The sequence below is a fragment of the Cavia porcellus genome, unplaced genomic scaffold (assembly GCF_034190915.1).
Source record: "Cavia porcellus strain 051 isolate PalLab524CR breed Dunkin Hartley unplaced genomic scaffold, mCavPor4.1 scaffold_9, whole genome shotgun sequence".
NCBI classification, from domain to species: Eukaryota; Metazoa; Chordata; class Mammalia; order Rodentia; family Caviidae; genus Cavia; species Cavia porcellus.
Genome location: NW_026947492.1, coordinates 31,244,304 through 31,265,767, shown reverse-complemented (window position 1 = coordinate 31,265,767; position 21,464 = coordinate 31,244,304). Strand labels below are relative to the sequence as shown.

Here is a 21,464-nt window from a genome sequence, read left to right as displayed (position 1 = left end):
AAGCAATTAATGATAAAAGAAACTGCAAAAACAACACAACCACATGAAATTGAATAATTCACTCTTGTGCAATCAGTAGTTCTCAGAGGAAATTAAACAAGGAATTAAACAATACCTATAAGCAAACAAAAATACAAAGATAATTTGCCAGAATCTATGGATGCAATGAAAGCAGTCCTCAGAGGAAAATTTTTTGCACTGAATTCCCACATAAGGAAAACAGAATATACACAAATAAACAACCTAATGCTACATATCAAACATTTAAAACAAGAACAGCAAGCCAAGCACAAAGCCAAAAAAGGAAGGAATTTATAAAACTCAGGGCAAAATTAATGCAATAGAAACTAAGAAAGCAATCCAAAGAATCAATGAATCAAAAACTTTGTTTCTTTGAAAAAATAAATAAAATTGATACGCCCCTAGCAAAACTTATTTTAAAAAGGAAAGAAAAAATTCAAATTAAAGTGATAAGAAATTAAAAAGGTGAAATACAGGCCAATCTCCCTAATGAACATAGATACAAAAATCATCAATAAAATATTGGCACATTAATGGTTATGACTGTTATGTATTCATTTATTATTGACATGTTATATTTCTGCTGTTGTATATTTACCTTTTCTACTACAGACTCTGTGGAAATATAGAAGATCATCAATACCTATTTGAAAAACTTCTACTCTCATAGATTTGATAACACAGAAAAAATGGACAGATGCCTAGAAACATATGAGCTACCAAAGCTGGGACAAAAAACATGTAAACCTGATGAATAACCCAATTTCTATTAAGGAAACTGAAAAGGTAATTCAGTCCTTGCCTATAAAGAGGCGCCCAGGCCCAGATAGATTAACTGTGGAATTATACAAGAAATACAAAGAAGAATTAATGTCGTCACTCCTCAAAATGTTCTTGAAATCGAAAGGGAAGAAATTCTTCCTAAGTCTTTACCAGTAGCAAATATTACTGTAGTTCCAAAATCTGAGAAAGACCCAGCTGAAAAAGAGAAATACAGGTCAATCTCCCTAATGAACATAGATACAAAAATCATCAATAAAATATTGGCAAATAGGATGCAGCAAATCATCAAGAAGATTATACACCAGACCAAGTAGGATTCATCCCAAGCAAGCAGGGAAAGTTTCACATATATAAATTAGTAAATGTAATCCACATATCAATAGACTCAAAATTAAGAATTACATGGTCATTTCTATGGATGCAGAAAAAGTTTTTGATAATGTACAGCATTCATTCATGATAAGAACCTTACAGCAAGTTGGAATAGATGGTCTTTACCTCAATATGATAAAGGCCATTTGTGACAAACCAACAGCCAGTACCATATTAAATGGGCAAAAACTGAAGGCCTTTACTTTAAAATCAGGCACAAGACAAGAATGTCCCTTATCACTGCTCCTATTTACCATAGTACTAGAAATACTAGCCAAAGCAATTAGACAAGAGAGAGAAATAAAGGAATAAAAATAGGACAAGAGGAAGTTAAATTATCATTATTTGCAGATGACATGATACTCTACATAGAAGATCTCAAAACTCCATTGAAAGACTCCTAGATATAATAAATAAATTCAGCAAAGTAGCTGGATACAAAGTCAGTACTGAAAATAAATAGTATTCCTATACATTAACAACAAAATCACTGAGAAAGAAATAAGAGAAGCCACACCCTTCGCACTAGCTTCCTAAAAAATGAAACACTTAGGAATTAATCTCACAAGTAAAAAAATCTATATGGGGAAATTATAATACCCTGAAAAGGAAATTGAAGAGGATCTCTGAAAATGGAAAGATTTCGTTTGTTCATGGGTAGGAAGAATAAATATTGTGAAAATGAGCATTCTCCCAAAACTGTTATACAGATTCAATGAAATCCTAATGAAAATGCCACAAATATACTTCATAGATCTAGAGAAATCTCTCCCGAAGTTCATCTGGAACCAGCAGATACCTAGAACAGCAAAGGCAATTCTAAGTAGCCAAGGCAAGGCAGGAACCATCGCAATCCCTGACTTGAAGTTAGACTACAAAGCTACTGTGATAAAATCAACATGGTACTGAAATAAAAACAGATCTGAAGATCAACTGGATATATTAGATGATACAACCACAACTATAAACACACTCAACCGTCTTGTCTTTGACAAAGGAGCCAAACATGTTCACTGGAAGAATGAGAGTTCTTTAATAAATGATGTTGGAAAAACTGGTTCTCCGTATGCCAAAAACTAAGAGTAGACCCATGCCTATCACCACACTTTAAACAAAAATCTGAATGGATCAAAGATCTGAATGTTAAAACAGAAACACTAAATATGTTTGAAGAGAAATTAGATAAAAATCTTGAAGACATATGGATAGATAGAGAATTCATGAACAGGAATCAAAGCACATGGGAAATATTTTCCAAAATCAGTAACTGGGGTCACATCTTATTAAAGAGTTTCTGCATGTCAAAAGAAATCTCCAGCCTAATGAAAAGAAAACCCCCAAATTGGAAATCTTACTAAACTGCCCCTCAGACAAAGGAATTCTTTCAAGAACATATAAAGAATTTAAAAATATCAGACCCCGAAATTCAAAGACTGAATGCAAGACTGAGCATCCAAGATGAATACACAGTTCTCAGATGAAGAAATACAAAAGGCTAATAAATACATGAGAAAATCTTTGCCATCATTAGTCATTAGAGAAAAGCAAATTAAAACAACACTGAGATTCTATTTCACTCCAGAAAGAATGGCCAGGATCAAGAAAACCACCAACAACAAAGCTGGAGAGGCTGTGAGGGAAAAGGAGCTCACAGTGATATATGTGCACCCATGTTTATAGCAGCACAATTTGTAATAACCAGTTCTTGGAAACAACCTAAGTGTCCATCAACTAAGGGATGGATAAAAATGATGTGGTATTTTTATACAATGGAGTACTAATCAGCTACGAAGAATGATCACATTGATATATTTATAAATAAATGGTTCTAACTTGAAACCATATTCGTAGGTGAAATAAATCAAACTAACATGTATAAGTACTGTGTAGTCTCCCTAGTGTAAGAAATGGTAATAGTACATAAGATTTTATGGGAATCATGATTCCCCATTACATACATTGCTTTGAAGCCTCATAATGTTTTCATTCATTAGTTGGAATGGTTTTATTCTGTTTTGTTTGAATTTATTATTCAAATGTGATGATATTAACAGCTATTCTGAAGAAAACAAGACATTATGGCAGCCATTGTTGATTTAATATCATATTGTTTTGAAGTCCCACCTCCCTACCTACCATGCTTTTGTTCTTCTCTTTCCATTAGTTCTATTATATTGTATCTTACTGAATTTTAATGTGTGTGATAGTATAAACAATTTTTATGGGAAATGAGATAATATAGTAGCCATTGTTCATTTTCTGTTATTTGGTTCTGAATTCCCTGTAATTCTTTCATTCTCTTGAAGGGTTTTATACTATTTTGTTATGTTTGATACTATTGCATGTGAAGGTATGTTCAATTATTTCAAAGAAAGAGGCATTATGGTAGCTACTGTTAATATTGGGTTGTCTGGTGTTGAAGTGCTGTGTTGCTTATATTGTTCTGTAATAATATGCTTTGTTTAGTCCTCTTTTGTCTTAATCTCTTTAAAATAAAATAAAAAAATTAAAAAATAAAAACATTATATGATTTAGATATAAATATATAACTATGTATGTGTATATATGTGTTTGCAAGATAGATAATTATACTACTGGCCTGATAGTTCACCAAAAAGATCTATAGGTCATCATATTGGTTTGATTTTCTGAAATGGGATGTAGCAATATATGTTACTGTTTGATGTCTTAAAAATTCTCCCAAAGATTATTTCATGTGATGTTTGAATTCCCTGCATCTCAAGAATATGAAATGCTTAGAAAGGTACTTATTTTAAAACTCATGAAAATAAATGAATAAAACAAGAAAATAGAAATACTATAAATATAAAAATGAGCAAAAGTATAGGTTCACATTGATTTTCTCATTTAAGAAATACAAATCCAGGGAACATCTTGTTGGGCTTATATAACTTTAAGAGGAGTAGTGTGGGGTAGCGATGTAGGTCAGTGGCATAAGTGCCTGCCTGGTAAGCATGAGCTTGTGAGTTCAGTCCCTGGTATGAAAATAAAAAAGGAGCAACAACTCTCCATTCACTTCACCAACAGAATTTGTTGTATTGGATCTCAGTACACTTTTGTTTACAAATTTCCTTCATTTTTCTCTTCGAGGAAGGGCTCAGGTGTTTCTTAGTTACTTACACAATATCTGCCATATGAGGTTAACAATATCAGATACTTCTGCATTCCTCCAGGAGATTCATCAGGATGACTCTGCAATAGATATATCCCCATAAGGATGATTCTGAAATAGATATAGCCCCAAAGGGTAATTAATTTCTTTACATGTTAAACTATGTGTGAAAAGACCTGGTGCTTGTTACTCAGCATTCTGTAGGCAAGATATCCGTAGTATCTCAGAAATTCTAACAAAAATTACACTTTTGACTTTGTATTAGTATTGTTACTACTAGATGACATTTTCTCATTGAATTGCTGATTTGAATTTATAAGGACTGATTCAGCTCATTTTCTCTAGAAACGTCCAAAATTTAGATTAATATTCCTAAAAGCATAGTACACAGATGGTACAGAATTAGAAGTTTTCAGTGTTTCATGTATGCTCAATGTGTGTAGTATGGATCAAGGGATATTATCATTAAAGGATGTTTTATTGTACAGTATGATGGCCACTAGCCACATGTGGGGCTTAAATTGCTCTAGTAATATGTAGTGAAGTAACAATATATGTGTTATATTAAATTTTAAAAGCACATTATTAAACAGCAACTTTCCCTCTCAATTTTATAGGGGGGGATTTCAAACTATTCATGTAGTTTGCATTACATTTCTAATTGTCAGTACTCTTATAAATACTGACTGAATATTGTCTTGCTTAGAGACAAAGTAAGACTACATGCATCAGTGAGTACCTTAGAGTAAACCCCCGGGAAAAAAAATCAATCAATTTTTTGTTGAATATGAAAAGGCCAAACTTAACCCCAAAACATGGAGATGTTCCTCTGCAAATTACTAAATCTATTCTTGTGTTTTTGCTGTCTATCAAGAAATTTAAACTTCTTTACTACTCACATGCATCTCCTTACACTGGAGAGAGGTATTATCTTAATCATTTCATATGAAGCTTTCTTCTTAAACTTTGCCTCTCTCAAATTTTTCAGATGATGATAATGGTCACCAGTATAAGTCAAAATCTGTATTATGTAATTAATTCACAGTTCTTCAGGATGACTACTGTGGAGGAATTGAGTCCCCCAAAATTACTGAAACCCTCAATACATGCCCCTCAAGAAATTCGAGAAACTGCACACAGAAAGGGCTGTGGAGGTACTGTGAAATGTGCATAAAATAAAGTTGGAATAGAAACATTTGCTAAAAGGAGCTAATTCAGAGGATGAGGACAGGGGTAGGCTGTTCAATTAATGCTTTGCTAAAAAGAGTAGATTCACACAGATTCCAATTCTTATTAAACTCAAGAACAAAGTATATTTCACCTTTTGCTCATTTATTTATTATAATATCTGTTTAAGAATTATGAGAATTTCAAATATGTTGCTAACTTAAAATATTTATAAAATAATGTAGCTAAGTAGTACTTGTGCTCTAGTTGAAAGTTATAGACATGATGGCTAAGGTTAAAATGTCATTAAAGTTCATGAAGCATCATAAAATGAAATGCCAATCATAATATAAAATTAATAATGCTACCTAGGGAAAAGGATCTTTGTTATACTAGTTTTGAATAAGGTAATGATACCTTCACTTTGTCCTATTCCTAAACCTAAAACCCTTGCTTTCACGAAAGTTATTCTGCAGTTTGTGTACTGTGTTTGACTAGCTGTAGAAGAAGGAAACACATCTAAGAATGATTGCACTTTCCTCAAAATTCTTTACTCATGATCTGAGATATTTCTAGTATCTGAGTTTGTAGGAGAGTGTAGGTGAGTTGGAGGGCTGGACGGCAGATGAGACCTTAATAAAACAGCAGTTATGAATCCATGGTGCTTTCAATGAAGCAAAGTAAGCAAAATCTACTCTGTATCAAATTCTGCAGATCTACTCAATAAAGACAGAAATGAATGTACTTACCAGACTCTCATCATATGCAATGCAGAGTTCACCTATCTCAGTGTGAGGAAGGGGCTGAACAAGATGTCACAGGAATGAAGTAACTGCTTGAAGACCTGGACTACACTGTGACTGTGAAAGAAGACCTGGACTACTCTGTGATTGTGAAAGAGAATCTCACAGCCAGGGTGAGAGTACACACATGCACCCAAGCTCATGTGTTGTCAAACACACATTTCACTTATAAATTAGTTTCATAGTGTTAAAGAAAAGCACCAACAATCCATGGGGCTATCTCTGTCTATCTGTCTGTCAGCCTGTCTGTCTGTCTGTCTGTGTCTGTCTGTCTGTCTGTCTGTCTGTCTCTCTCTCTCTCTCTCTCTCTCTCTCTCTCTCTGACTCTGTCTCTCTCTGTCTCTGTGCATGTGTGTGTGTATGTGTTTATATACACAGTTTATTAAATATAGGATTAAATAGACTAAATTTAGATCCCTTTGGTACAGTAGATATCCTCAGCTTTATGCAATTGCGCAGTGTCCAATAATTCTTATGATGTTCTAAGTGGAATGTTCTGGAGTCAGGGAAAGAAATTTGAGGAGGAATGAGTGCTACTTAGGTGTGTATTAACACTAATATTAGTTCTGACTTTGTGGCAGAGTTCTTTGTGTCACTTCTATATGTGTATAAATGAGATCTAAAATGTCTGTTTTGCACTGATCACTTTTGGAGGAAAAATCCAAATATAAGGAAGCTACAGATTTAGATAAGTAATGTGTAAATAAAACATAGGCAAGAAGAGACCTAGAATAACAAGGACAGTAAGCAGCAAAGGCAAGGCAGGAGGCATCACAATCCCTGACTTGAAGTTATACTACAAAGCAACTGTAGTAAAATCAACATGGTACTGGAACCAAAACAGAGCCAAAGATCAATGGAATAGCTTAGAAGATACAACCACAACTACAAACACACTCAACCACCTTATCTTTGATAAAGAAGCCAAACATGTTCACTGGAAGAAAGACAGTCGCTTTAATAAATGGTGTTGGAAAAACTGGCTCTCCATATGCCGACAACTAAAACTAGACCCATGCATATCACCATGTACTAAAATAAAATCTAAATGAATCAAAAATCTAAATATTAAAACAGAAACACTATTGGAAGACAAAGTGGGTAAAAAACTTGAAGACATAGGAGTAGGTACAGAATTCATGAACAGGACTCAAACCACACGGGAAATACTTCCCAGAGTCAATAATTGGGATCACCTTTTATTAAAAAGTTTCTGCACGTCAAAAGAAATCTCCAGCATAATTAAAAGAAAATCCACAAATGGGAAAAAAAATCTTAGTGAACTGCCCCTCAGGCAAAGGACTTCTGTCTAGGAGATCAGTCTGGAGATTTCGCAGAAAGCTGGGACTGGAAGCCCCATTTGACCCAGCTATTCCACTTCTAGGCATATTCCCAGAAGAACTGAAAGCATCATACCACAGTGATATATGTGCATCCATGTTTATAGCAGCACAATTTGCAATAGCCAGGTCTTGGAAACAACCTAAGTGTCCATCAACTGAGGAATGGATAAAAAAGTTGTGGTATTTTTATACAATGGAGTACTACTTATCTATAAAGAAGGATCACATTGAGATATTTATAAATAAATGGGCGCAGCTTGAGACCATACTCATAAGTGAAATAAATCAAATTCACATGTACAAATACCGAATAGTTTCCCTAGCGTAATAAATGATAAGAATACATAAAAGTGTGTGGTAATCATGATTCCCAACAATATTGGTTTGAAGCCATATAATGTTTTCACTCATTAATTGGAATCGTTTTAACCTGGGTTGTTCAATTTTAGTATCTGTGATAGTACGAATAGCTATTTTGAAGAAAACAAGACATCATAAGAGCTAATGCTGATTTAATATCATCTTGTTTTGAAGTCCCTTCAAGCTGTTGTACATCTGTTTCACTTGTTTTAACATGTTGTATCCTACTATACTTTATTATATGTGATAATATATACAAAATTTTTTATTGGTAAAAAGATAATATAGAAGCCGTTGTTCATTTTCTGTTAGCTGGTTCTAAATACCCTGTAATTCTTTCATTCTCTTGAATGGCTTCACACTGTCTTGATATGCTTGATGCTATAGTATACGAACTTATACTCAAATAATCTAAAGAAAGAGGCACTATGGTGACTACTATTATGTTACTTTACCTGGTGGTGAAACACAATGATGCTTAAATTGTTGGGTTCTGACCTGTGTTATTCTGTTACAATGTTCTCTTTTATCTCAATCCCCCACCTTTTAAATTAATCTATTTTTTCTTATTTTTTAATTAAGGGGAAACTAAATTAAAAATAGTGGGATATATTAAGGTAACTTTTTTGTTTTCATATTAACCTGATTTGAACCCCAGTATTGCTCTCTCCATCTTGTTCTGTCTGATTTTACTATATACTATTTTGTTTGGTAGTATCAAATTCGAGGGTATAGGCAACCACTTTGAAGGCAATAATATTTACTATTATGTCCATTATGGTTTGACTATTATCTTCTTTTGAAGTCCTGTAAGGTCTCCAGTGTAGGTTTTATTGGTCTTGTTCTGTACTGTTTTTGTCAATTCTATTATACCTGATGATGTAAACAACTCTTTTTAAAATAACAAGAGGCACAATGGTAACTATTTTTGATCACCTGGTATTCCATTTTTGCATCATGTACTATGCCCTTCCTTCTGTTCTAACTGACTCTGTTTTGTTTAGACACGTTTGGTTTTATTCTCTTCAAAAAAATAGTAATAAGAACTGTGGGAGTAATAAAACCCAAAAAGTGTAATTGTTATTGTAAAAAAGAGAGGAAAAGAAAGTGGTCTAAAGGATATAACTGCATATATAAGAGTGTAGGATAGAAAACCATATTACTGAGCTTTTGTTGGATCATTGAACAGAACTGTCTGCAATCTCATTGCATGTATGTCCACTTTGTATGCTTTGATTTTGTAATTTGGACAACTGTTTCTAAGATGACACTGTGTGGCCTGTTGACTAGTGATTTCTCAATGTATATTTTCTCTTGAAATTTTGTATTGCTTGTACCCTTTTACTGCTTTGTTTTTTTATTTCCTTTCTTTTTTCTCTTTAAATTAAAAAAAAAAGAAAATGTGGTATTCACACACAGTGGAGTACTACTCTGCCATAAAGAAAAGCTTGAGTCATTTCTTGGAAAAGAGATTCAGCTTAAGATATTGTGTGAAATAAATCATACATGCAAGCTCAAAAAATAAAAATAGCTTAATAATAAAAAAATAAAAGAGAAAATGAGAGAAAATGGAGAGTTCAGAATAATATCTGAGGTCAACTAGAAAATATTCTGCGGCAAGATAACATAGTAACCTAGATATTATTATTAGGAATGATATAGTTCAGGAGAGATGTGAGGCAAATGCCTTGAAAATAACATGAGAGAAGTACAACTTAAAAGTCTAAACAGAGAATAAATCTGTCATGGTTTATGTTAGTGGTCCCCAGGCCTCATGTGTTTGCATTGTGCATTTGTGATTGGTTTGTTGTCTAGCATTTCGATTGATGGTGTCAGTGCTACACCTGCCTAGGGGTGGAGCCAGCATACAATGTAATGGCTGAAGAAGATGTGTCTCTTGTCTCTTGCCAGTTTCTACCTTCCTGTTTGCAGCCATCATGAACTGCAGCTCCACCATGCCACCGTTTCTTGGAGCCAACTGAGTATGGACTGAAACGTCCAAGAACTGTAAGAAATAAACCTCCTTGCCCAACTTTGGGCATCAGGTATTTTGTGTCAGTGACAAGTAAAAAGTAACTAAGACAGCATCTTTCCTGAAAGAACACAAACAGAAATTGTTACAATTAGAGTTAGTAAATCTGGTGAGTTGGATTGATTTTTATCACTCATCCTACTGTGGTAAGACTTTGGCCTTTTCCAGTGTATGGAGTCAGTGCTGAGTGAATTTGCTGGCAAACCAGAGCACAAATCCTCAGACAGCATATTCTTGGTTCTTATGTCTCATGGCATCCTGCATGGAATCAGTGGAACTCTTCATAGTGATGACAGCCCAGATGTGCTTCAATATGACACCATCTTCAAGATATTCAACAATTGCTCCTGCCCAGGTCTAAGAGACAAACCCAAAGTCATCATTGTGCAGACCTGCAGAAGTGGTGAGTTATCAAACAAAAAAATCTAACAGTTCTAAAGGTGTTTCCAGAGGAAAAGCTTGTGTGTTTTATGTAACTAATAAATATCACAGGCTCCAACTAAACATAAATATTAGGAAATTTTTCCTGAGGTAGTGTCTTGAGAAATTGGCTGCTCTCAGCTCATAAATTTTTATACAGTTTTCAACCATGGTAAGTACTACAGAAGTCTTCAGAATCTCTTATCAGGTAATCATAACTAGTCAAGCCTTAGGGTAGAATCATTTTAATTACAGCTTTAGCTGAAATTGTATATATAATATTTGATTTTAAAAGATAAATACTTAAAAATAAGGCCATTCTCAATATAGCAATTACAACTTCTACAACTCCATTCTTACCAATATAAGGATCATCTAGTCAAACACTACACTCAGAATCATTGGAATTAAAATTTACTGCACATTTTAAAAACCCTAAAATATATTACAGATACAAACCCAAATATTATAGAATATGCCATCAAGCAGCTGGAAAATATCCATTTTTTAATCAGAATGGGGAAATTATTCTGAGCTAGATTATGTATTAGGCCATAAACAAGACAGTAAATTAAAAATTAGTGCAGTGATTTCCTCCATCTTCTAAGATAATAGTGGAATGCAGTGAAAGTAGAAATCAGCAGCAAAGTAAATTATACTAGCAAATGGATTTGTAACTGCACTTCTGAACTGGGTTTTTTGAAGATTCAGGGTAGGCAAACCTATACCAGAATTAAATAAAAACTGGCACACAACCTACCTGAACCAATCAGATACAGGAAAATCAAACCAAGTAAGAGCTTTATAGCAATGAGTGACTTAATCAAAAGACAAACAGATGGAGAAAGACAAAAGACAGCACTCAAATAAGTAATGTAATGATGTAGTACTGGGTTCTAGAAAAATAATGACAAAGCAAATTCAAATCAGTACATAATGTAAAAAATAATAACGATAAGTTGTAAACTAAATGTAATAGAGACAAAGAATTATGCAAACATTGGTTCTTTGAAAAGACAGACTGAACCAACCAAAACAAACTAACAAATTAAAAAAAAAAAAACAAGCTAATTATGCTAGACGTGAAAAACTAGTGGTGTAGTAAACAATAATAGTGAACACAAAATCATTAAGTAATATTTGGGTAAGTAATTTGCCTTTAGTTGGAAGATACATAAAAATGGTCACATTTTCAACCATATATGACTCATTAAAATTGAAATAAAAGTATATGAAAGAGATAAAAAGACCAACAAAACTAATGAAATTGAAAGATAACAAAATGGCCCAGAAAAAAATTCAGGTGTAGTATAGATGTACACATGAATTGTACTGGATTTCGAAAAAGAAATAATAGCAATGTTTCTCACATTGTTTCATGAAATGTAAAGGGAAAGAATGCTTCTAAATGAATGATACAAGGCAGTACTATGCTGCTGCCAGAATCCAGTGGGGACTCATTAATAAACAAATAATGAATAAATATCCACAATAATTTTGATGCAACTATTCATAAATTATTTTTCATTGAATTCAGCACCATATCGAAAAGTCATACAATATCATCAAACAAAAAGCAAACAAATAGCACATAAATAAAATCAGAGATTAAAAACTTCAACAGATATAGAAAAATGCATTATCACACCCCATCCTGAAAAACATTCCTTAACAATTTTGGAGTAGGAGCATAATTCAAACCCAGCTAAAAGCTATGTATGAAAAATCCATAGTCAGTATCATACTGCATGGCAAAAAATTGAAACATTTTCTCCAGTACCCAGAATAAGACATTGATGTCCATGCTGACCATTCTTTTTCATTAAGTACTCTAAGATTTATCAGAAAACCTTAAGGTTTTAACCAAAAGACTCCAATAATTGATAAAATTAAGAAACTGGCAGGAGTTTTTAAATCAGCATAGTATACTCAGTAATTTTCCTATACACCAAAATTCTTTAATGAACTGGCTAGAATGAAATCAGAAAAGCAATGTGATTTACCATAGACTCAATTACATACATACATACATGCACACATACATGTGAATGAACCTAACTTAGGATGTGAAAGACTTCTAAAATGAAATTATAAAAAAGAAAAATTATAGATGTCACTCAGAAGTGCAAAGACTTACCACAAAAATGTATTGTGATAATTAAATTTGTTAAAATGGTAATGCTACCAAATCAATCCACAGACTTGATAAAATCACCTTCAAAATGATGATTACACCCTAATAAAGCAATCCTAAAACTCATAAAAGCATAAAAACTCTAAACAGCCATAATGTTTATAGACAAAAACAAAAATGCTGGAGGTATCATAATACATTTTAAAACATAGTACAGAGACATAAAAACAAAGTCAGCATGGTATAAATATGGAGATGAACAGAAAAAAACCTGACTCAAAGTTAATTTATGCATCTACAACCAACTGAAATGTAACAAAAATGCCAAAATATGCAGTGAATAAAAGACAACCTTTTCAAAAAGCTATTCTGGAAGTTTAATAATCACATGTAAAATAATGGAAACTCTAGCCTTATCTCACATACTACACAGAAATCAAAATAAAATGATCATATCCCTTAATGTAACAACTGAAACATTGGTGCTAGTAGAATAAAATGACTGGGACCCACTTCAAGATGTGGACAGAGGAAATGATTTGCTATGTGTGAAGGACTGCAATAACTCAGAAAAGCAAGAATTAACAAGACAAATGGGATTCCATCAAATGAAAAAGCTCCTGTACAGCTAAAGAAATATTGAACAGAATTTTTAAAAGCTTATAGAATGCAAGAAAATGTCAATCAGCTATTCATTAGACAGAGGATTAACATCCAGAATATGTAATGAGATCCAAAAAATAATAGAAAAAGGAAGAATAATTGAATAAAACTGTGCAAATAATCTCAATGGGATTTACCAGTATACTCAGGATGAAATGCTCACTCTCCTTAACAGCCAGGAATAAATGAACCAGAGTGACATTGAGATCTCATTACACTGCTCAGAAAAAGTACTTTCCCTAAAGCAAAAATCACCTATTCTGGTGAATGTTTAAGAAAAATCAACCCTACACAATGTTGGCAAGAATACGAATTTGTATATTCATTATGGAAAACAGTAATGGAGTTTTCTGAATATATCTATAAACAGAACATAAGTTTGAAAAACACCAAACCTAATTGTAGGCCCAAAAAACATGCAAGCACGCAAATGTGATTCTCAATACCAATACTTGTGAAAATGCTATTGAAAATGCTAAATACAGGGGCTGGGGATTTAGCTCAGCGGCATAAGCGCCTGCCTTACAAGCAGGCAGTCATGAGTTCGATCCCCGGTGTTGATAAAATAGAAAAAGACAAAAAATAAATAAATAATAAATAAAAGAAAATGCTAAATACAGAGTCATCTTACTTGCACTTCAACAGATGAAAATATAAAGAAAATATAATACATCAAAAAGTATTCATTCATGAAGGTAAATATTTTGTATGACTCACAGAAAAATGATGGAACCAGAAGACATCAGGCTAAGTGAAATAAGCCAAAAAAATAAAAAAAATAAAAGGAAGAGCACCAAGTATCCATGTATTTTCTTTCAAATATGTAAACTAAATGAAAATGAAGATGAATTTAAACTAGAATAGGGCCTGTTTGGAAATGGCATTTGGTCTGTGGAGAGAAGTGTTTGAGAGATGGCAGAAAGGACATGATGATGGCGCAAAATACAGGAGTATGGAAATGTTACAGTTAAATAATTCCAACAATTAAAATGTGTTAAATACTATAATAATAAAATATTTCAAAAGAAAAAATAGACTAATTGCAAAGTAAAGGATACTTTCTGTTCTCATTATTGGTGTGTTTATGAGTATTGAGTAATGGGTCATGGAGACATTATTATCAATCTTTCTTCTTATGTATTTCTTACTGTAAATTTCATTATGACAATTGGGAACTCAATATTTTAAGCAAACATGATCGATTTACAATCTGGTAGCCATTCTCTGAAATTGTGTAGATGAGACTTTAACTCCTTTTCTAATATCATCACATAGCTTCTTCCACATTTACACTCTCTCTATTTTCAACAGGATGCCGTCACTATTACTGGCATGGTGCTCAATGACAGTAGAGATAAAGCCTAGTAGAGAGAGAGAGAGAGAGAGAGAGAGAGAGAGAGAGAGAGAGAGAGAGAGAGAGAGAGAGTCTGTGTGTAGTTATTTAGAATCAATGATGACAAACAAGGATGTCACATGGTGATACTCCTTCTCAGAGAGGCACGGCAATGTTGAAAGTTGTTTTCTCCACCGGGGAAGTGTGGGTCAAATACTCTGAAGCAGCCCCCAAAGACAGCCTTGCACAGTCATCAGAGAATCTGGAATCAGATGCTATTCATAAGATCCATGTGGAGAAGGATTTCATAATTTTCTACACTACAACCCCACATAGGTGTCTAGGGTTTAGACAGAAATGTATGGGTCTATGGTCACTGAACAGTGACACTAGGAAAAGCAAGATGAGCTCTATAAATTAATAATCTGAGGTTAAATTTTGAGTATTATTAATATATTTTATGTAATTATTATCTGTATTTGGCAGATCTGCTTATGGCCACAAATGCTTTCAAATTACTCTTTTATTATATAAGGTTGTAATTTACACTCAAATGTATATAAAATATATATAAAGCAAACCAATACACAGAAGCCCAAAAATGTTAAACTCATTTAGCATTTTTGATTACACATTTTACAGATCCCAGATGGCCATCCTTTCTCAATTTACTTAAACCCCTTTTCTCTCTATGCCATATATCATTGTATATACAGTAATAGCACTATTAATATCCCCATAGAAATGTGGATGTCCTTTTGAAAGTGGGAAAAGCTGACATTATTATCTCTAATGTCAGAGAATAGTGGTTAATATTTTGCCAGTAGGTAACCATCTAGCAATCCTTAGGTTTGAATTTTCTAATTTGCCAATTTTCAAGTTTCACTTTAAATAACCATCTCTTTGAGAACAAATTAACACACAAAAAGGTATAAATATAATATATAAAAATAACTGAGGTGAATACAAGAAACATTCACAATTCAAGCCACAGACATACTTTTATTCTTTAAAAATTTCTTGTTTTTTTTTCTTTTATCATTGTTTGTATATATTAAAGACCTACCTGAAGAGCATATTTTAGGCATATAATAAAGTATTTTTAGCTATTGCACTATGCTGTAAAGTATTAGTATCTATCTCTTATTCATCTTTTAATACGAAAACCCTGGCTCAGTTTGTGTATTCTGTCTATTATGTTGTGAAGGAAAACATGACATGAAATATAGATCAGCATGGTGTCAGAAGGACATTTTTCATTGCTGCTCCCTGTGTGAACTTGAGAAAGTTCTTTTTTCCTGCTGACCTTCTATTTTTCTCTCCATTAGATGGGATAATTCTAATTATCTAGCCAGCCCTGCTCCATATCTGGTGAATGAGAATAAGGCACCTTGTAAATAACTTATAAACTCATCCAATCTCCTAGAGTTCTCATAAACTTGCACGTTAGCTCCTCCTCTGCCAGCTATTTTTTTCTCTCTGTGGATGTAAGTCAATGTCTGTATAACAAATGTTTCCTATAAAAATATAGTGACAATCCCTTGGCTGTGTTTATCTCTTCTTTTTTAAGTCTAAAAATCCAAAATACTAACAAAATAGTAAGACCATAGACTAAGGCATACCATTCTTGGTCTTCATAGATAACATTTTCTGGAGAGACAGTACAGAAGGCTCCTACTTTATCAAACAACTTATGGCTGGTTTCCAGAAATATAACAGGTGTGATCCTCTATGAAAAATATTCCAGAAAGTACATTTCACTTTCCCTTCAAATAATTCATTTCATTGTACATAAAGATTATTCCTTTGCACTTTTCACAGTGTAATAGCATACTTGTCAGGCAGGGAAACGTAGAGCTTTAGCAGGTTTCTATCATGAAGCTGTTTAAACGTGGTTAGAAAAGATGTCAATATACCCCAGTGGGTGATTAAAGTAAACTAACATCATATAAAAATATAACCCTAGGGCTGGGGATTTAGCTCAGCAGCATAAGCACCTTCCTTGCAAGCAGGCAGTCGTGAGTTCAATCCCCGGTACCAATAAAAAAAAAAAAAAAAAAAAAATATATATATATATATATATATATATATATATATAAAATCCTATATTTCTGAGACTATGAGTTTCTGAGTTCTTATATTGCAGAGAATGGAAAGCATATAAAATTAACTTTCATATTTTCATATATGCAATATTATTTTATACTAGGGAGATTATATGATATTTACAAATGTGAGTCGGATTTATTTTTTATTGTTTGATTTTGTAACTTGAATAACTACTCTGAGATAACAATATGTAATTTATCAACTGGTAATTTATTACTTTTTAAAAAATTCTGTATTATATCTACTCTTTTATCTGTTTTGATTATTTTATCTAAATAAAAAGAAAGAAAGAAATACATACCATGCACCCTACTAGGAAATAGGCTATATACTGGCTATCTACCAGTAAATTAGATATATTTATAAACATTATTCTACCTAAAACTCACATTTTGAGAGATATATGGATACTAAAAAGTGTAAGTCATCTAAGTAATATGTCTTTGCAGATTATCATAGTACCCATAAATAGAAAGACCTAGACTTGTATTAAGGGAATGAATAAACTTATATGGATTGATGAAGAATATAAAATACAAAACTTCTTTAACTCAGAACATTTTTTAAAATTTCCCTTCCTCATTCCTCATTAATCTTTTTCATTGCTCTCACACTCATCTCCCCAGTATGTATCTCATTTATGTGTTTGTTTTTATCTGTATTTTTTCACTGAGTTACAAGCCTCATTTAAACAAGGATTTGCTTAATATTTCAAAATGTCTGACATAAAGTAAACATTACATAATACTTTTTGAATAAAAATGGTTAAATAAGTGGATAAATGCTTCATCTTTCTCATAGAAAATGGAGTTTTTATTTAGAACCCAAGAACCTTTAGTTCTTTTTAAATTAAAAACTATAAAGAACAGTAAAATTCTTGAGAAAAGAGAAAAATATCTTACTAAATAAGAGAACATTGCATTATGGACTAAGTAACAATTTATGTGCATATAGACTTAGGAATTTATATTTTGTTGTGTTAAAGTGGATTAGAAATGACAACTTAAGAGATATAAAAGATATAAAATAGTGCATGTAATGTGTTTCAGTTGTATCTCATGGGACTGTCCAGGGCAAAAGCCTTTACAGGTCCATTTTTGACTGAAATATGAAATTGTTCTTCAGTCAAGTCTGGCACATAAGACTCTGAGAGTGGACAGTCTTTGAGTTGATGGAGGAGTCAGCCTGGGTGGGGTAAATTTGGAATATCATACAAATTCACCTCTCCTGAACAGATCTGAAACAATGATGGTCAGGTCTGAATTCAGAATTGGAAAGGTGAAGAAATGGAGATTGAAAGGACTTGAATTAGGGATAAGGCATTGATATAAAAACCACACGCCTACATGGCCTGTCAGCTCTAAGAGATCAGAAACCGGTGAGAGAAAGCTAGAAAAGCTGTAGCTATAATCCCGTCAACCTCATCAGCATCCTTGATGCCTGGAATTATCTGTTTTGTGTTCAAAATATATTCCGAGATTATTTAAATCTAATCTCATCTAGAGCCTGCCTTTGGTTTTAGGTTCACCTATCATGTGAAAAGCCAAATGGTATAGTTCAGATGCCTACTTTTGGCCGATTAACAGTGGGAAGACTATGCTACCTCTCCACTGGCCACTGAAAAGAGTTATGTACAAAGAATTACTGATTTCAAATAACACAATGAGAAAATTATATTGATGGTGAGGTCCGGTGTCTGATGACATTTGAATATGTGGAGGATAACACTCTGTTCTTTGCTCTACCAAAACCAAGGCAAAAAGCAATAAACATTGAAGGACCCAAGGGTACCAGTTCATAAAATAAAAATGTATTAATTCATTCTTCCATTCTTTATATTTTTATCTCTATCTCTATTCCTTTTTCTTGTGAATAAACACACACACACACACACACACACACACACACACACACACATGAGGTAGGTGGGGGGAAGAAAAAGAGAGAGTTGAATAAAGAAAACAAAACAAAACAGAAAATAAAAAGGCACCATTTGTAGAGACTAGAAAAATTTGTTTCACCAGATGGAGAAGATTCCACATGGTTAACATAGTTCTGTTTTTACAGGACTTGAATTTTTTGGTTATGTTATAAATGCATAAAATAAATTGGTGAACAAAGTAAGTGAAATTCAGGCTGTAAAGAAGTTTAAATTCTAATAATTAGAGATATATTCCTGGTAGACAAACAGTAACATTTACTGTAGTTGAGAAAAATAATATTTCAGCAGGAAAACACATGATCAGCAGTGGTTCACCAGGCAGTGGATGGTGTATTGTCATAGGTAAATTATGAAAGGACTGGGGATGTAGCTCAGCAGCACAGAGCCTGCCTGGCATGTGTGAGGTCTGGAGTTTAATCCCTGGTACAAAAAAAAAAACAAATAAAAGAATAAAAAATATGAAAGACATGTTTGAAATGAAGAATTCAGATAATAAAGAAGAGAAAGAGTGAGGAGCAGGACTCATGGTTGCCATGGAGGATGTCTCATGCCAGGACAGCACAGACAAATGCTATGCACTGGGGGGAAAACGTAGCAAATGTGTTTAAAAAGCTGCATGGAGACAGGGAGAGTAGAGGAGAATAAAAGGAGGAAATGGAAGGAAGAGATTCAACACAGGGTAAAGAGCTGGAACACATGAGCTTTGTGAAAAGGCAGGAAAGGTTTTAAAAAGTTTTACCCTGTGTGAGAAGGAAACCCCTTCAAGTGCTTTTCAGCAGTTCAGTGATATTCCTTATGAGGTCAAAATGCATGGCAAGTGTTTAAAATAATTTATTACTATGAAAGATGCATAGACATTAATTCGACTTAAGTACTTCTCCTTACTCTGAGCGTTCTTACCCCATTGTTCTTATCACTTCTGTTTCCTTTGCATCATCTTGCAACTGCTGAATTGTTATTTCCTGATTCCTTGTTATTTTTAAAAGGTTTTTCTTCTCCTGTTCATTACCTGTAATCTTGGAGGTCTGAAAGTCTATCTTTTTGACTGAGACAATTTTGCCAGCTTTCGATGAAATTTTCCATTTCCTGTGTATCTCTGAGTCTGTTTCTTGTATTTCAGTACTTGCTTATACTGTTCATTCGTTTTAATCGTTTTTGCTGAGTTCCTCTATTTTTTTTAAACTATGTCTTCTTTAGATGTGTTCAGCCTTTCTTTTGTTATATCTTACCATTTCTTCTGTTTCATAGGAGATTATTTCTGATCTGAATTATTTTACAGCTTCATAGAGTTGTTTCTTAACTTCAGTTGATATCATTTCAGAAGTTTCAGGTATATGGCTTACATTTTCTTCTATGTTCATGTATCCTAGGCTTCTTTATGATGGGCTGGATGTATGTGATTGCATTTTGCTCTTTTGTTTTATCATTTTAATGTATTCCCCTGAGTCAGTTGAATGCAAAATCTCAGTTGTATCTTGGATTGAAGAAGGCTTTCAGTACTGCAGGGAGTATCTCCAGTTGAGTGGGGGATGTTAGGTGTTCTCTACCAGGTCCCTAGTGGCCCTCAGATGCTCCCCAAATGTGGGTTATGTTGTGTGGGCCTTCAGGACATGTGATGTGGCTCATCAAAGCTACCTGCCTGCTTGAGGTCACTATGCCAGGTCCTAGCCATGTTCTGGGTGGCATACTAAGGCTGAATGTTACGTGGGGTACACTGGGCAAGCCTTCAACACACACCACACAGCACAACAATGTTTCCTGGATTCTTGTGGTCACTGTGCAGGACCAAACCAAATTCTAGTCAAAGTCCTACTGCTGCACAGCTAGATGGAGATCACTGTTGAGGACTTAGGTCATACTGCTCAACATATGGCAGCTCCTGGCTACCAGAGGGTTCACTGGGTGGGGCCCAACCTGGACTCAAGTGATGACTCAAAGGTCCCAGACTGTTTGGGAATGCTGAGCAGGACTCTTCCAGGCAAAGTCACACAGCTGTACAGCCAGGTAGAGATTGCTGTGGAGGCCTTTAGGTGATACCCAGGACTCTCATTTTAATACAAAAAAAAAAAAAAAAAAAAAAAAGAAAAGAAAAAAAAGAAATTGCTCCTATGAGAAACCAGTTATCTCATTTAGTCTTCATTATATTCCATTGTCTAGTTTCTTCAGAAGTCTATGGTTTGAGGAAAAACAAAAATCATTGGACTAAATGATATGAAACTATACTAAATTTCTTAAACTGCATATCAAAATTTTCCTGTTTATGCCAGAAAACCATTTCTCTTGCAGACTCATCATTAAAAGTCATCTGATTCTTTGATTCTTTTTTCATTTTGTGAACTCCATCTACTATGTGAGTATGAACTATGTAAAGAGAATTCTTTGAGAGTGACCTTGGAGCGTCCTCATTAAATGAAATCAGAGCCAAGGCAGTTTGTTGCCCTCCAAGAACACCAATGTGAAGTCAGAATATTCCTGGTGTTTATGTCACATGGTATCCTGGATGGAATTTGAGGAACAAGGCATAGAGATGAACAGCAGCTGTTTACCCTAATGACCCTTTCATTACAATTTTTAGCAGCTTAGTTGTAAAATTCTGAGAAACAAACTAAAGCATCTTACAGGCCTGCCATGGCAGTGAGGCTGAGTGAGGACCCCATTGAATGGTGCTACACTTCACTTCTCTTAGTCTGGTGTCTAGACCTCATTTTCTCAGGGATGGTTGAGGGAATAAAATAGTTTAGTATTCCTCTAAGTGAAGTTCAAAGTGGAACAGATTTAAATTGTAAAGATTTAAATTGTTATTTTTTTTATAAATGATAATTAGCCAAGAATAATGCAAGTAGGAGCAA

At 33.7% G+C, this 21,464-nt stretch overlaps 1 protein-coding gene across 1 annotated transcript; it reads left to right on the top strand.

The window, feature by feature from the left end:
• The first annotated feature begins 5,363 nt into the window (after positions 1–5,363).
• On the top strand, positions 5,364–15,059 carry LOC100731032 (caspase-4). Its single transcript, XM_013155397.2, has 5 exons — positions 5,364–5,463; positions 6,319–6,392; positions 10,183–10,417; positions 12,420–12,426; positions 14,760–15,059. Exons 1-5 carry the CDS (start codon positions 5,364–5,366, stop codon positions 14,983–14,985), a joined length of 642 nt encoding a protein of 213 aa, XP_013010851.2. The 3' UTR covers positions 14,986–15,059.
• Positions 15,060–21,464: the final 6,405 nt, after the last annotated feature.